We start from the raw sequence: 16,701 nt of genomic DNA, 5'->3' as shown, positions 1-16,701 counted from the left end.
CTCCCTCCCTGGGTTGTCACAGCAGCAGAGGGAGCCCTTAAGGTTTGAGGACAATGAGAGGAGATGCACATGGCTGCTCCATGGGGAGCGGCTCCTGTGCTGGCCACGTGGCTCCTCTCCCACAGTCCCAGCAACTCAAGACACTGAGGTAGGAGGATCCCTTTGAGCCCTGGAGTTCAAGGCTGTGGGGAGCTGTGACGTAGGACACCCTCGCCTGGGCAATAGAGGGAGACCTTGTCTCAAGAAGAGTGTCTCCTGCATGGAGCCAGGAGTACAGATAGGGAGCTGGGGAGGGACTTGATAGGGCCCCCACCTGGGAGGGGAGGCCCAGGGAGCATGGCAGATCCTGTCCCGAGGAAACAGTGGTGGAACTGGGAGGGGTCCTGGTCATCCAGGATGCAGCAGTGTTGACACACCTGCATTTATACGAATCTTGCTGTAGCTGGGGCGCGTGGTACCTGCAGCTGCAGGCAGTAGTGGCGGTCTGTGTGCAGGTCATACTCTGAATGCTCTGCTTCTCATTACTGTGGGGGCACAGGGCTCACATTCCTAGTCCTGTGACATCCCAGGGTCAGGTGGGCTCTGCTATAAAGCCAGTCGGGACACGCCTTGGCGGCTCCACCTGAGTGGGACAAGGTGTGAGCCAGTAGCTCCTGGGTGGTCTTACAGTGTCCTAATGGGAAAGTGTTCTGGATCCTAATGCTGAGTGTGGATGGACTGAGGGGCCCTCCCCTCAGCCAGCCGAACCCAGGTCTGTAAGGCAAAGGTGTCCCACAAACGGCTGTGCAGGTACTCAGGGAAGGAGTCCTGCTGGCTCTCTTCTTCTCCTTGGGAGCTGCCGTGTAGGGATGTCTCAGAGCCAGGTGCTGTAAGCATGGGAACCGACTCCATTCAGGCCCTATTCTTAGGAGTGTCCCAGGACACACTGAGTACCGTGGTCCTTTGGGTGGACATAAACATACACGCACAGGCATGGGGGTACACATAAACCCACACACATGGGTATGGGGGCTTACATAAACATGAGTATGGGAATGCATTTAAGCACACAGGTTTGGGGGCACGTGTAAACCCACGCACATGGGTAGGGGGCCATACGCAAACACACGGATGTGGGGGTGCACAGAAACCCGTGCACACAGGTATGGGGTAAACACAGGAGCGCACATAAACGTGTGTACAGTGCTGGCCTGGGCTCTGTGGCCCACTGTCTGTATTACCAGCACTTCATTCTATTTCAGTGTGAGTCTGAAGGGCTATCCATCCCCACTGTTGTAGGTAGCTGTAATCCCTGTTGTGGACATTTAGTTTGCTTACAGCTCGCTCTCAGTTATCAACAGTAGTTTGATGTGAGGAAGGTGAAATTATCTCTGTGTACTTATCACATAGGACAGAATCTGACAAATGTCATTTTTGGTTCAAAGGAAGGAAAACTTTATTTGAGGAGAAACCTTTGCCTGTTGTTTTGACTCAGTTCACAAAGTCAGAGAGAAGATGTGACACCCTCTTCTGTTCAGCGTCTCCTTGAGCGCTGTTCTTGCCCAGCTGAGTGTCTCCTGGCAGAATCTGTACTCGGTGGTTTGTAACAAGCCCATGTTCTTGTGCCCTGGGCCCCGCCAGATCTGGGTGAGCAGCCCACACAATGCCACGGGATACTACACAGTCTACGGGGAGGAGGCCCTTCATGCTGACCATTTCAGTGCCCGGCTGAGTTTTGGAGACACCCAAACCATTTGGGCAAGGACTGGCTACCTTGGCTTCCTCCGAAGAACAGAGCTCACCGATGCCAGCGGAGGTAAGGAGCTCAGGCACAGGGTACGCGTGTTGTGGGCCGTGGTGTTGCCCTGTGAGCCCACCTGACTCATGCCAGGGCCTGTCAGGCTCTGTGAGAGCCTCAGTTACCTTACGGCACCTCATTCCTTGCCACAATTGTGTGTTGTTTTGTTTAGTATAAAAGAGGTACTCTGATACAGGTTTTCTCTGAAAGTTGCTATTGTTCCCTCCATGACATCCCTTACATGGACCCTTGGCCTCTGCTGAGGATATGCTGGGAGTGGCAATAGTTGGTGCTAAAGCCACCTGGTCCCTCCCTGGCCAAGCAGCCTTCTCCACAGTCTGATCTCTCCAGTGTCCTCCCCACCCATGACCCACTCAGTCATGGCCAATGACCCAAGGACCCCATGCAGCACAGCAAGCTGACCAGATCAAGTCACAGCTTGGGAATCCCCTGTAGACACCATTCTGTTCCCAGAGATGAACCTTATTTTTATACATACGTTCATAACATTTGCTATAACTGCTTGGAGGTAGCTACTGTCTGCACAGGTTAATAGCCAGCACCTCTGTCAATCCTGCAGCAAGGCCTGTGGGTGCCATGTGTTGAGTTACAGCCTCCCTGTGCTAGGGGGTCCTTCACCAGGTGCCCAGTCTGTCTGAGCACGTGCACATGTGTGCTCACAGGACGGCACGATGCACTGTATGTTGTCGGGTCTCTGGATGAAACCCTGGAGCTAAGAGGTCTGCGGTACCACCCTATTGACATCGAGACATCGGTGATCCGAGCTCACAGGAGCATTGCTGAATGGTAAGAGCCCAGATAAACGTCAGTCTCTGCCCTGCTGCCCAGGGAGTGCCAGGCTGTGCATCAGGCCTCCTGTGTGGTCGCCTTAGTTCCAGGCAGAGCTGGGTGCTGGGTTAGATGAATTCTGTCCACCTTGGCTGTGCCAGCAGTCACCTGCCTTCCGTGAGTGGACCTGTGAGTTCCTCTCCCCTGGGCTTATATTACAGAACATGGTGCCAAAACATGCCTTGATGCCTTTGGGTTTTGCTTGTTTTTTTTTCATTCTCTAATGAGTTTTAAACTGAGAGACTATCCCCAAATGCACAGGTCCCACAGTTCTTTTTCTACAGTGTTTCTACTTTGATGAGAATTTCTTAATTTAGATGATTGTGGCTCATGGTTTAGTAACTTCAGGGGGAGCTTCTGTTGGTGTGTGATGAGGCTAGCTTTCAGCATCAAGTCTCAGCAAGAGTTTTTTGTTCGGTTGTTTTAGAGACAGTCTCACTTTGTTGCCTTTGGTAGAGTGCCATGGCATTGCAGCTCATAGCACAGCTCTTAGGCTTAGGTGATTCTCTTGCCTCAGTCTCCCGAGTAGCTGGGACTACAGGCTCCTGCCACAATACCAGCTGTTTTTTTGTTGCAGTTTGGCCCAGGCCGGGTTTGAACCCTCCACCCTCGGTATATGGGGCCAGCACCCTACTCACTGAGCCACAGGCGCTACCGTCTCAGCAAGAGTTTTAATTAGAGCAGATATCCCTACAGAACATATTTGGTCTGATGTCTGGGTTTTGAGTGGTGCTGGACAGGCAAGTGCCATCAGCAGATATGTGTCAGCGTCTTTCCCCATCTTTATGTGCCTTCCTCAAATGTCCATTGTGCCCAGAGCCTATGTCCACCAGCGTGACCTGGTCCTTCTCTCTGCAGTGCTGTGTTCACCTGGACCAACCTGCTTGTGGTGGTGGTGGAGCTGGACGGGCTGGAGCAGGATGCCCTGGACCTCGTGGCCCTGGTAACCAACGTGGTGCTGGAGGAGCACTACCTGGTGGTGGGTGTGGTGGTCATTGTGGACCCGGGTGTCATCCCCATCAACTCGCGAGGCGAGAAGCAGCGCATGCACCTTCGGGACGGGTTTCTGGCTGATCAGCTGGACCCGATCTACGTGGCCTACAACATGTGAGCAAGGCACACGGCCCACGTGTGGGAAAGGGTGTGACTCTGCAAGTCACAGGTGTGAGCGTGCTGATGCCACAGAGCCCTTACTGGGAGAATAAGTCTCCACAACGACTCACCTCTTCTGGGCTTCATAGATCCCCTCAACAGTTCCCCAAATCTCATTCCAGACAGCACTTCCTGAATGATATAAAGAAATATTTTCCATCTGTCAAGTGCTTTGACAAAAACATGGATGCCAGCACCTTAACAGATGTAGTGACAGGGAAAGGAAAGGCCGGGTGTGTGCATCTGGAGGCAGCTCAGACACCCTGGTGGTTCTTGGCTGTACTACAAGTTTGCACTTCCCTTAAACCAGTGGTTCTCAACCTTCCTAATGCCTGACCCTTTAATACTGTTCCTCGTGTTGTGGTGACCCCCAACCATAAAATTATTTTCGTTGCTACTTCATAACTGTAATTTTGCTACTGTTATGATAAATCAATGTAAATATCTGATATGTAGGACGTATTTAGGCGACCCCAGTGAAAGGGTCATTCAACCCCCCCAAAGAGGTTGTGACCCACAGGTTGAGAACCGCTGCCTTAAGCTAAAAAAATTTTTGGTTTAACAAATTCAGTTAGTTATTTCCATTTCAAATAACAAGTTCATTGATAGAATTTGGCTGAAGAACTTTGAGGCTGTGAGCACAGCAGCCTCTCTTCCATCTCCAGGTGGCGGAGCCCAGGAAAACTGGTAGAGGGAGCAAGTACAGGCTGCCCTCCCCGCTTAAGACTGGTGCTGCTTCTTTGCCAGTGTCTTCACAGAGACACATGTGTGCAGTCTGAACGCATCACCACTAACACTCGTTTGGTGCCATTTTGGACTGTCAAGCAACTGCTCTGTTACTCAAAGAGAAGCCAGCATTTAGTTTTAAGTCACTGTCCTGGCTTGTAACTTCATACTATTCGTTAAATTGCTGGTTTTTATAACACTACAATGTTAATCCTTCTCGTGGAAGTGTACTGATTTCCACATCAGCAGATGCAAAAGCATTGGTAGCAAAGTCTGAGGTTTTCACATTTTTGGTGTTGTTTGGTGAGCACCTGGCAGACCACTGAGGGGCAGTGGGGCAGCCTTGCCTCTCGGAGCTGGAGTCAGGCACAGTTATCTCTGGCTTCCCATTTTAACTTGTGTGCATGTGAAATTTGCCCAATCATTTTTCAGTTATTTTATTTAAACTTGACTAAGCCAAGTGATCTAAAATTATACCAAACCTAAATCAAAGAAGACAACATAAAATCCTTTAAATATTTCTAAGAATTTGAAGGCATGAATCTAAGACATTATTTTTATATAATTAATTAAGAATATGTTATGAAATTGTTGATTTTAGGGGGATTGAGTGTGGTTAAATTTTATGAATTATGCATGCTTCACAGAAACAACCAGATTTTTCCAGAATTAGCCTGGATCAGTGCCTAACAAAGCTGTTATTCTCCACAAGTGAGTCTGGCTGCAAATACACAGCAGCCCTGTCTGCTGGTGGTGGTGGACTGTGGTATAGTATGTTGCAACACCTTGGAATTTTAATATTCCTGTTGTAATTATGTACAGAATCTATGTAACTTATTGTCACACAGAGGTTTTAGCAGCCAACTGACTAATGGACTTTCTTTGCAATAGAATGGCTGAGAAGGGAAAAGAACTACCTAACTGTCCCTTAATGTTGTCATTTTGTAACAAACAAAAGCATAAACTTTTTGTATTAGAAGGTCAGTGGCAGGAAGATAAGGTGTCTTGTAAATTGAGATTTTAAGAAACACATTAAAATGCTTTAGAATTACTCTCTGGGAGTTCTGTATATTACACTAAAATTTTTTATATCATTATGTTAATAAAAGTTATTAACTGTTTGTAATTCTGCATTTTGAAATGTGTGAAAAGGTTTTAAGAGTTACCCCAAATAGGATATATTTTATTTTGCATTACTTTTTTCTGAATATAAAAGCAGTTATGCTGGCTGGGTGAGGTGGCTCACACCTGTAATCCCAGCACTCTGGGAGGCCGAGGCCTGTGGATCACTTGAGATCAGAAGTTTAAGACCAGCCTGAGCAAGAGCAAGACCCCATCTCTATTAAAAATAGAAAAAGTTAGCCAGGTGTTGTGGTGGGCACCTATAGTCCCAGGTACTCGGGAGGCTGAGGCAGGAGGGTCACTTGAGCCCAGGAGTTTGAGGTTGCTGTAAGCTATGATGCCCATGGCACTCTACCCAGGGTGACAGAGTGAGACTTTCTCAAAAAAAAAAAAACAAAAAAAAAAACAGTTATGTTTACAGCATATAATCTACAAAACATGTTAAACTATGAAGGAAATTATAATCTATAATTCTTTATCTGGGTAATGGCACTATTAGTACTTGACATAAATCTTACTTTTTTCATTTTTTTAGTTTTACAAAATTAGGATCATGTACTTACTTTTATAATCTGCTTTTGTACTTAATAGATTACAGACTTTAAAATTCATTACATTTATTCTTTCATATTTTAATGACTATACCATATAGTCGTGCCAGGACTAAGTATAGCGTGTGCTCCATGGCCATGTGTCCCACTTCAGGCTGCCGTGTGCCTCCTCTCAGGCTGTGTTTACACATGCATGGTCACAACTGCTGCGTGGAGCTCAGTTGTTACAGGTGGGGTGAGTAGGTCAGAGTTCATACCAGGTATGACACTCTGGGAACTTGCTTCCTCATCAGGGACAGGATGGCAACAGGGCAGAGGCCTCTTTGCAGCTGGCAGTGGGCCGCAGTGCGCAAGATTAAAATAAGTCAGTTTGATAGGCAAGCAAGTGTTGGGTCTGGTCACGTTGAATGTGTTCTCATGTTATGGTCATTTTTATTTCTTATTTGATGTATTCTAATCACATTTGACAATTCTTACCAAGTTTTAAGTTTTTACTGATTTGTTGGAGCCTTTTTACATTAAGAATTATAACCTCGGGCGGCGCCTGTGGCTCAAGGAGTAGGGCGCCGGTCCCATATGCCGGAGGTGGCAGGTTCAAACCCAGCCTCGGCCAAAAATCACAAAAAAAAAAAAAAAAGAATTATAACCTCCATATGCTCCCTGCTTTACCTAGTGGGTCATTTGTACTAGTATTTTGGTTCCATTTATTTTAATTCCGGTTTTAAAAAATGTTCTATTACCTTTATGTGAACTATTGTCACTTACACTTAATTTCAAATTATAAATATAGCTGATTTACCAGTATTTCAAAGTGGTTCTACTGGACTATTCAGCATAATCCAATGAGGCAGTAAATGGCAGAGAAATAAGTAACTGACTTCTGGTGTTTGCTCAGCTCCTGCCTCAGACCTGGCCTCAAGCCTTGCAGGCTATTCTAAGGAAAAGGTAAAGAAGCCTGTTGGCCCCTCTGTGTTTTGCTATGAGGAAATTATGTGCATGTTACTTGCTGTGTGCAGAGAGAATAAATAGCAGCACTCCCTTCTCTGAATCCACTTCATGTAAATTTGGGTCCTGAAGTGTTAGGGAAGAAACATTTCCTCAGTCTTTTTTTTTTTTTTTTTGAGACAGTCTCTTGTTCTGTTGCACAGGCTAGAGTGCTGTGGCATGATTGCTCACAACAGCCTCATGATCCTCCTGCCTCAGCCTACCGAATAGCTGGGACTGTAGTGGCTGCCACAGTGCCCTGCTAGTTCTCCTATTTTTAGTAGAGACAGGGATCTTGCTCCTACTCAGGCTGGTCTCAAACTTCTGAGCTCCAGGATCCATATCCCCACCCCACCTTGGCCTCACAGAGTGTTGGGATCCCAGGTGTGAGCCACTGGGCCACCCAGTACTTCTCTATAAGTTAGATATTAAAAAAAAAAAAACAACAACAACAGTGTCATAAGGTGGTGTGTGGCAGTGGCATTCAGCCTTTTGTATGATGTTCGATTTCAGCAATGGGAAATTAAAAATGAACTACATGCAAAATTTCAAAACCAATTGTTTTAACATTTTTGCTTCTTAATTTTATTTTATTTTTATTTATTTATTTTTTGAGACAGTCTCACTATGCTGCCCTCTGTAGAGCTCTGTGATGTCACAGCTCACAGCAACCTCAAACTCTTGGGCTTAAGTGATTCTCTTGCCTCAGCCTCCCAACTACCTGGGACTACAGGCATCAGCCACAATGCCCAGCTATTTTTTGGTTGCTGTTGTCATTGTTGTTTAGCAGGCCTGGGCTGGGCTCGAACCTGCCAGCCTCAGTGTATATAGCTAGCGCCCTACTCACTGAGCTAGGGGCACCAAGCCATTTGCTTCTTAATTTTAAAATCATGTATTGAAGGGGAACGACTTCAACATATCCAAGTGGATGGTGTCCTCCCTCCTCCCTGTGGCTAGTCTGAAAGCCTCGCTCTTCAGCCTCATCCTCACCCTCACCCTAGGTTCCCTGAATTCAGCTCTGCCTTTGGGTTAAGGAGAGAAACAGGATATTTCGGAAGGACATTGTAGAGTTTGCTGAGGATGGTGCAAGGTGAGAGGAAGTGAAAGGTTGTTATTTGTTTTAAGTGCCTATTAAGTGTATAGTTACTGATTCTTCAGACTCTTACAGGAATTGAAAAGGCCAGAAATCATGAATGTTCACTACAGATGCCCCATAAAAGTCAGATGTTGAAAAATGAACCCTAGGGACCAAATCAAGCTTTGAGGGGAAGAAAGAGCACAGTTGTGTTACTGCCTGGCATTGGCTCCAGGTGGAGAGCAGCAGGGCTGAACCACCCTGTGGGTGGTGCTGCTGTGACAGAGGAAGGTGAGTTAAAAATTTATTTTACATTAAAATGTAGGGAAGACAGAAGATTCTGGAAAGATGACAGAGCAGAAAGCACCAGGAAGCTCTCTCCCCACTGCTAATTGTACTGGTAGAATCAGGTGGTTGGATATAGCTGTTTTGGAACTGTGTTGATGGCTTGCAGCTTCCAGCGAAAGGCTGGGACGTAAATCTGGTTTGGGTCGATTTCAGCTCTTAGAACAGTAGCAGCTGCCCCACCCCTAGGCAGCTGTACTCGTGTACCAGGAACAGTGCTGTGGAGCCGGCATGGCAACATGGGCCTTCCAAGTCCCAGGGATCTCTGTTCTGATTGCTGCTTCTGATTTCAAAGGGGCAAAGAGGCTGTGGGCCCTTGTGGCATATCCTCTCATTTCTGTGAGCCCCTCTCTGTCTTTTCTGGTTCCTCCCTTGGGAGCCAGACATTAAAGACAAGGACATTGAAAAGCACTTGCATATGTGAAGAAAATTAGAAAGTGATACTGCAAGCCCAGGTTCTGAAAAGACCTGAGAATATACACAGCCTACAACAATCAAAACAGAAACGATAGACAAAAACATTAAATCAGCAAACCCTGGGGAATGAGGACAATCAGATTTCCAGAGTTATAAAATGATTAGATTTAAATGCCTATTTTTCAACAAAAAACCCACCAGGCATACAAAGGAATAGTGAACTGTGTTTCCTTCAAAGGAAAAATCAATTGAAACTGTCCCTGAAACAGACCTGATGGCAGATCTACTCCACAGAGACTAAAAGTGGCTGCTCAGGGAGCTGGGGGCTATGGGAAAGTTAGAAGCCAGCGTATGGAGAGAATAGGATACCAACAGAAAGAAAACACGCTGGTGCTTTGAGAGGGGAGCCTGTCAACCTCCTCATTTGCTGGCAAGTTGATAAACCTCTTTTCCTTCTCCTCAAACAACTTACCGTCCTTCTTCGGATACAGCCTCAGGAACAAATGCTGAAATTTTGGAAACAGAATTTGGCATCCCCGGTGGCGTGGCAGCCCCTATTGCCAGAAGAGGCAGGGAGCAGCCCTGGGTCAAAGCCATAGGTTTTCGTGAGTCAGAGCAACTTTTTGAGGTAAAGGAACAAGGGATGGCCACAGCAGCTGCTGGAGCCTGGGGGAACCCCCATCTGTCTCCTCAAAGTAGATGCACTCCCTGCATCCTAAACTGAGTTGGAAAGGAAATGGATTTGAAAAGTGTCCAGACACTACGCATCTTGTTGGGTAAATTTCCCAGTGTGTATGCTGAGATGCTGATTCTGCCCATGTGGGGTGTTTTCAGACCTTACTGTCAATTGTGTTTCTTTTGGGGTACCTTTTGGGGTGGAGGTCATGAGATTGTGAGTGAAACTAGGGAAGCTGGTTTGAATTTGCAGCTCATTTGTGGTTCCCAGAGGGTCTAGGCCACCATTTGGAAGGGTTTGCCAGGGAACAGGATTAGGACACTTATTTGAGGCCCAGAGAATGGGGGGATTAGGCCACCTATTGGAGGAAGGTTTTAGAGCTTCCAGCTATGTGTGGCGGCATTTATCCCCTGTGGATTCACATTTGTGAGCCTTCCAGCCCAGTGGCAGGGCATTTGAGATGGCGTTTGTCCTCTTTGGGTTCCCATCTGTGTGACAGGCCCTGGCATTTCTGTGTTGAAGATCCCCTGTATTGCTTGCTATTTCTGAGTCTTGTTGCAATATAAGGAAACTCCATTTCAAAGTCACTTGGAAACAATTTGGAACTTGAAATTCTAGTACGAACCTATGTGTAAAGAGAAATCCAATGTATGAGATATGCCAATTAAGTTTGTGAACTTGTCCTAGAGAAAGTGCTACATACCTCATTGATGAATGTCACTATATCAACTCTGAGATACTCCCCTTGGGAAGCTATGCATTGATGCCAGCACCTAGTCCACCCTTCAAAGCAATTTTGGGACTCTTTTTCTAGAATGGCCGTCAGAGCTATAGCTATACAAGGTCTGACAAGTGCATAAACTCTCCAACTAAAACTGCTATATACCTCATTGCTAAATATCACTGCATTCACCAGATGGCCATGGGCAGTACTCTGAAGATGACCATAATCTGCGCCCTTAATGGGAAGAGGGCAGGTACAATTAATTGGAGTTTCCTGGGAGTGGTTTTTCATATTTGCAGCTTTTTGGCTTATTGGAACACAGAAGCATCAAAGGCAGCTTTGGCCTCCCCAGTGGGCCAGTCTGGGTTGGGGTGGGGCACTCAGTGGTCTGCAGCTCAGGGGCAGGCAGGCCCACATTGCCCCCCACAGTCATCCCAGGTCAGAGCTGGAACCCTGGCCCCATACCTCAGGATCATCCCCAGCAGGCGCATTCCCATCCATTGGGGTTAAACTGTCAGGACTTGTGGTTTATGAGACACACCATTCCATTTAGAACTGTCTAATGTACTTGGTCATCTCAGGTCATCCCTGGAACAGGGACCTAAATGTGACCCAGTTCTTGGGTAGGTGGTGCTGAACAGTCAGGCCCTCTACATGCTTTAGGCTTTATTTGTGCTGATGAGCAGATCTCAGGAAGCACAGCCTTTTGGAATGATGCTGGATAAGGCTTTGCATGTTAAAATGCAGTGAAAGTGTTAAGGACACCCCAAGGTAATTTTTGGTAGTCAGCTTTGCTTTCTCTAGGGCTCTACACAGCCATAGTGGTCATACAGCGCATTTATGACTGAGAATGACTTTCCTAAATGGTTATTACCAAAGTCCCTGGGACCAGCCAGCTTACTGGTCTAATATAGCAGAAATAATGGTACAGGCCATATGAAACAGCCCTCAGAAAGAGGTTGCCAGTTTTTCGTTCACAAAGCAAATCAAACTTCCTCAGTAGCTACTGCATGACCAGGGAGTTCAGCTCCTACAAGCCTGCATGCTCCTGCTTGCTCCTGCTCTCTGCCTCTTTGGGTGACTTTCTCTGTTACAGGAGCACCCCGCTGCTTTCTCCATCTCATTTTTGTTCAAACAACTTGGAGCAGGGATTGGTAACCGTGGCAGGGAAGGCCATGAACTTCTGGAAGTCACATTCACCATCTCTGTCGTTGTCCAGTGTTTTCATGTCTTTGTCCACAACCTCCTTCTCTCTGAGTTCCCAAGAGAGATAAGAGAAATTGCTTCGCTTCTTTTTAAATGGACTTTAGGGCCATCAAAATGTGAAAAGTTGGATGAAAAGTTTTCATGCATATCAGAAATACTGTAAGATTTGAGAAATAACCTAGGATATAAAGTTCAAGATAGGGAAGAATCCTGTGGCCAGGGGACTGCTGGCAGGCAGACGCCTCAAGGTCTGTGCCTGGACCTGGGCGACTTGGAAAGCCTCAATGGAACAACCAAGATGTGAAAATGTAGGTTGCTATCCTAAATCTGAGCAAGTATTTTGAAATAAAAATGAACTTTGGCCCTCCTAAGCTTTTCATGTGTTTCTCTGTGTGGAATCCCCTATAGGAAGGCTCCAGTGAAATTTAATGTTTGGAAGTTTCCCGTGTTGCTGAAATAACCCTTGGGAACACATCCATGCCTTATGTTCCTTTTCCCAATTGAGCTACTCTCCAGGTACCGAAAGACTTTCCTGAAAGTTCTGTCTAAAGCAAAGCAAATGATGTGGTTACCTACAAAAGCATTGAGAGTGAGTGTTACGTCCATTATTTCACTTCCAAGAAACATAGCCGCGGACACTGTCCTTCCTGATTCACCCATGCAAGTTTTAATTTCCTCAGTTTATCAGTGTGGCTGGGAGGGCTTCATTTGTTTCTGTCTGAACAGATTCTACCTTTCTTGATTTTTGTGTATTTCAAAACTTTTGTAATGACCCACGTATTAAGTAATGTACAAAGTCTCAGGAACAAACACAGGGCAGGGCTGCAAACATGGTGGGAAGAATGTGGGTGTTGAACACAAGAAGAGCATAAATGCAGACTGTTCAGAATGACGACTCCCCAGACAGGACAGCCTGGCTAGAGAGGTCAAAGGTACAATAGCTGCCTCAAGGATGAGACGCACTGCGACCCCAGAATTAGGGTTAGCGGAGTCTGAGAACGTCTGTGAAGAATGGGTGGGAGCAGGACAGTAACTTCAGCCATATGACAGACCTGCTTCTGATCTAAAGTGACCTTGGTAAAGCAAAGGCAGCAAATGCTCCTGATGCCCTGATTTGCTTGCTATGAATTATTTTTTATTTATAAAGTGTGGTTCTCACATGCTAAACCTTTTCAATATTTTGAGATCAGTAATTAGTAACTACTATTTTTTGAGTTTCACTGGGTGTTAAGCACTCAACAAACACTGTCTTATTTCAACCATTTTACAGAAGAAGAAACTGAAACTTTAAATTATCAGGTCAAAGGCAGAATTGGTGAGATGAGACTCCTAATCATGGGTGGGGCAGCAGTTGCTCTGAGAACTCAAATGCCTGAGAAAGCCAATCCAGAGGCAGACTTGGGGTACTCCCAGTGAGCTTCAGGCCTATGTGCTTTGCTTGGTGGTGTGACCGAGTGTCTGGGTGGGGATAGGTACAGAGCCCTGGCCAGCCCTCTGGACCATGTTTACCACCTCACTCTGAGACCCAGGACTTGCCATCCTGAAGCTAGGGGCTGGACCTGCTTAGGAGGGTGGTTCCCTAGCCTCAGCGCCATACAGCAGGGTTCTGCCCTGGCATTTACCCAGACTCAGCATGTGATTGACACTAGAATGCTAGTTCACTGGCTGTTTCTCGTCTGTGTGAGTGGTCACATCTGGCCCAGGAGGCACATCTCATGTATGTACCACAGCTTACGGCATGTTGTCGGCCAGCCTTGGTTCTGAGCACTGAGGGAGCACCAGCTACCAGGACACTTCTGTTCACTTCCACAGGGGCATGAGGCTGGAGGGCAGAGCAGTGGGGGTCAGACCCAAGGGCAGCCAGCCAAAGTCAGGAAGTATGTCCTTAATGCAGGCGTATGAACATGCTTCCACCTCAGGCTAGAGCAGGACCTTTCTGGAGCACGCAAGGGCTCACCAGGGCCCTGACCAAAGACAGCACTTGGCTGGTGTCCTTTGAGGCCCCAGGGCTTCCAGGGTGTGCATAGACTTCCACTATGTCCTCAGTCAGTTGTTGATATGCCAGCCTGGGTGTCCCCAGGACAGAGGCTGGGTCTGCAGGGCCTGTGTCCCTGCAGTGTGGACCACTGAGTGCCCAGTGGCCATCTACAGCAGCAGTTTTCAACTTCTGGGTGGCAACCCAGAGAAACTGTATTAAGGGGCCGCGGCATTAGGAAGGTTGAGAACCACTGATTTAGAGAGTATATGTCTGGCATCTCTGTCTCTACATAAATGCCAAACAGTTAAAGCCAAAAGTATCTTTTTCCCAAAAACATTCCCAAAGTTTAACTTTTAACTGTTTCCTTACATGTTCACTTTGGCCCATGGTAAGTCATGAGCATTTTTTTCATCATATTCTGCTATCATTATCATTGTAAATCCTCAGATTTTTGGATAAAGGTCAGCATTCCTTTACTTTTGCCTTTGAGACCATTTTTCCTCTATGGGCTTACTATATACAAGACAGTTGACAAGAAAATGAGAACAACAGGCCCATCCAAGCCACCTCTGTAACCATCATTCAGTCATTCAACTATTTTCAGAAGCTATCTAGGAGTCCCCCCAAATAGAACTGGAGTCATCTGCAGGACAGCTCAGGTCGGGTATACAGGTGGCTCTGTAAAGAGGAATGGGAACAAGTAAGCCATTGATTTTAAAAAGCACACTCAGTTCTAAAACCCAGAGAGCTTATTGTTGGTGTGGTCCTTGAATTCCAACTTCTTTATCTTGTGTCTGTCACCCTCCCTCCCGGAATACTGTTGGAAACCATCACTAAGGGCCACCACGGCCTTCTCTGTGGACATCCTTGGGCCCGTAGAGGAAAGAAGCCTGGTTTGCACAAGGAACAGGGAACCGTGCTGTCCTCCCACACTCCAGCCCTGATGATGGGGCTGGCCTTGGCTTGTTTCTCTTCAGGCTTACAGTAGGTGGGTGTGGCCTGGGGCATTCTGGGAATTTGCACAGTTGTGACAATTCTGGAGTCTTGTCTGTCTGTCTCTTAGGTCCTCCTTTCTTGCCCCCTTCCACTCTGGGGTGGGGGTGGGGGTCTCATGCCCTCTGGCTTTGGGTTAGCATGGGGCTATAGGAAACTTTAGTGAAAATATAGCCGTACAGTGGCAGAAAGGAAGGGAATTCAGGGCTAAGCACCTCTGCTCTGCAGGGCTCCAATATTAGCCAGCAAAGTATCTGCAGACCATTGAGAGTTAACCAGAAAGCGCTAAGGTGAGTAGAGCAAAATACGAATACACAATATACACATTCCCATATTTGATCAACAAATAGAAAGTATGGTACAAAATATCCTATTTAGCAATGACGTATTAGCTAAGAAAAAGTTTAGGAAGAGGCCAGGGGCAGTGGCTCACACCTGTAATCCCAGCACTCTGGGAGGCTGATGCAGGTGGATTGTTTGAGCTGAGATTGGAGGTTGCTGTGAGCTATGACTCCATAGCACTCTACCCAGGGTGACAGAAAAATAAAAAGTTTAGGAAGAAAACTACAGTCCCAGAAGATTGTAAGGAATATAAAATGTGGAAAGTTTCTTTTGTTTGAATTAATATATAAATTTAAGTCATTTAAAATATAAGTGGAATTTTTTTTTGGATGGGTGAAAAACATGACAAAATATAAAATTCATTTGGAAAAATAAATGTGGAATTGCCACCATTTAAAAAAAAATAGCAATGAAAGGTACTTGATCTACTAGAAATAGAAATCTTAGTCAAATGGTTAAACCAGAGTGGTCCTGAGGCTGGGACAGACAGAGTTCAGCAGAGCTGGGTGCCAGCTGACGAGCATCCATGCGGGGGCTGCTGTGTGTTAGCCGAGCACGCCTGGTGCTCACTCACCAATGACCCGCACAGGCAGGAACTGTGTCTGCAGATCTCAACGTGAGGCGCTTCCTGCCACCTCCCCACAAGCATGCTTCCCAGTTGCCAAACTGAGAAATCGTCAGTCCCAGGCATTTAGTTCTAATCATGGAACAAGAATCTTTGCACTGTCAAAATTAAATGAAATTAATTAAATACTGTTGAAAAATTACTTCTATGTTGAATCTATCACGTCTTAAAATAATTTGAAATAAAAATCTTTTTTTTTTTTTTTTTTTTTTTGAGACAGAGTCTCACTTTGTCACCCTGGGTAGAGTGCTGTGGCATCATATCTCGCAGCAATCTCAAACTCCTGGGCTCAAGAGATCCTCTTGCCTCAGCCTCCCTAGTAGCTGGGACTACAGACACCCACCTGAGGCAGCTAGTTTTCCTGTTTTTAGTAGAGAGTCTTGGCTTTTACTCAGGCAGGTCTTGAACATCCTGAGCTCAAGCAGTCCTCCTGCCTCAGCCTCCCAGAGTGTTAGGATTACAGACATGAGCCACAGCACCTGACCTTAGAATAAAATCTTTAAAATTTTACTTATTTCTGATCTCACAAAAGAAATGGGATTGAAGATTTTTATATTGGTCTGCTCTTTGCTAAAGCCATCCTATTAATCAGTGTACTTTGTTTTGCTCTTAAATCCTAAAAATCTGATATATCAATGAGATTTGTATCCACACAAATACAGGGTGTCCCAAAAGTCTCCATACATAGAAAAATTAATGTAGTTATATCTGATACCTTTATATATCAACACATAGAGAAATATTTTGTAAAATGTTGCGGTGAATATTTTGTATATAAAGGTACATTTAGCTACAATTTCCCATTTCCTTGTGTATGTCTGTGCAGATACAAATCTCATTGACATAGAACAATTCAGATGGATTAAAGTCTTTGCCATTTCTTATTTTCTAATTCTTTGCACTCAAGTCTTAGATTACTGATATATAGTAAAAAACAAAACAAAAAACAAGCAACTTTTCTGTCATTCTGGTGATTCGAGGAAGGGGACGTGGAGTTATTTTTCTGTGGAGAATGACTAACATGATTTTACAAAGACATAAAACACATATTTCATGCATTAGAAAACTACATAAAGTATGGTTTTCTTCATAACATTACAAATTAATTAAAACTTTTTTCCTGTTACATTCTTCCCTTTGACTTGAGAAACCGTGGTGT

The 16,701-nt window shown here is 45.7% G+C and overlaps 2 protein-coding genes across 7 annotated transcripts in view; one reads left to right on the top strand and one right to left on the bottom strand.

Moving 5' to 3' along the window:
* Positions 1-5,625, top strand: part of DIP2A (disco interacting protein 2 homolog A) — a 117,777-nt gene extending 112,152 nt beyond the window's left edge. For 5 of the 6 annotated variants that reach the window (XM_053564670.1, XM_053564669.1, XM_053564666.1 and 2 more), the window contains 3 exons: positions 1,621-1,795; positions 2,461-2,584; positions 3,485-5,625. In XM_053564670.1, coding sequence (XP_053420645.1) covers positions 1,621-1,795; positions 2,461-2,584; positions 3,485-3,737 — 552 coding nt within the window. In that variant the 3' untranslated portion in view covers positions 3,738-5,625. The other variant, XM_053564671.1, reaches the window with a different exon arrangement.
* Positions 5,626-5,765: 140 nt separating this feature from the next.
* S100B (S100 calcium binding protein B) lies at positions 5,766-15,697 on the bottom strand. Its single transcript, XM_053564692.1, has 3 exons — positions 14,323-15,697; positions 6,825-11,681; positions 5,766-6,709 (listed from the first exon to the last, which is right to left on the bottom strand). Exons 1-2 carry the CDS (start codon positions 14,445-14,447, stop codon positions 11,519-11,521), a joined length of 288 nt encoding a protein of 95 aa, XP_053420667.1. The 5' UTR covers positions 14,448-15,697; the 3' UTR covers positions 5,766-6,709; positions 6,825-11,518.
* Positions 15,698-16,701: the final 1,004 nt, after the last annotated feature.

The sequence above is a fragment of the Nycticebus coucang genome, chromosome 16, assembly GCF_027406575.1.
Source record: "Nycticebus coucang isolate mNycCou1 chromosome 16, mNycCou1.pri, whole genome shotgun sequence".
Lineage (NCBI taxonomy): Eukaryota > Metazoa > Chordata > Mammalia > Primates > Lorisidae > Nycticebus > Nycticebus coucang.
This window is presented reverse-complemented; position numbering and strand designations above follow the sequence as displayed.

Bases quoted from the DNA above. Each gene is read 5' to 3' on its own strand.
- S100B (XM_053564692.1), bottom strand. From the start codon at position 14,447: ATGTCCACAGAGAAGGCCGTGGTGGCCCTTAGTGATGGTTTCCAACAG. The intron at 11,682-14,322 runs GTTTTAGAACTG...AAAGAAGCGAAG, and splicing joins ACCAACAATAAGCTCTCTGG to CAATTTCTCTTATCTCTCTT.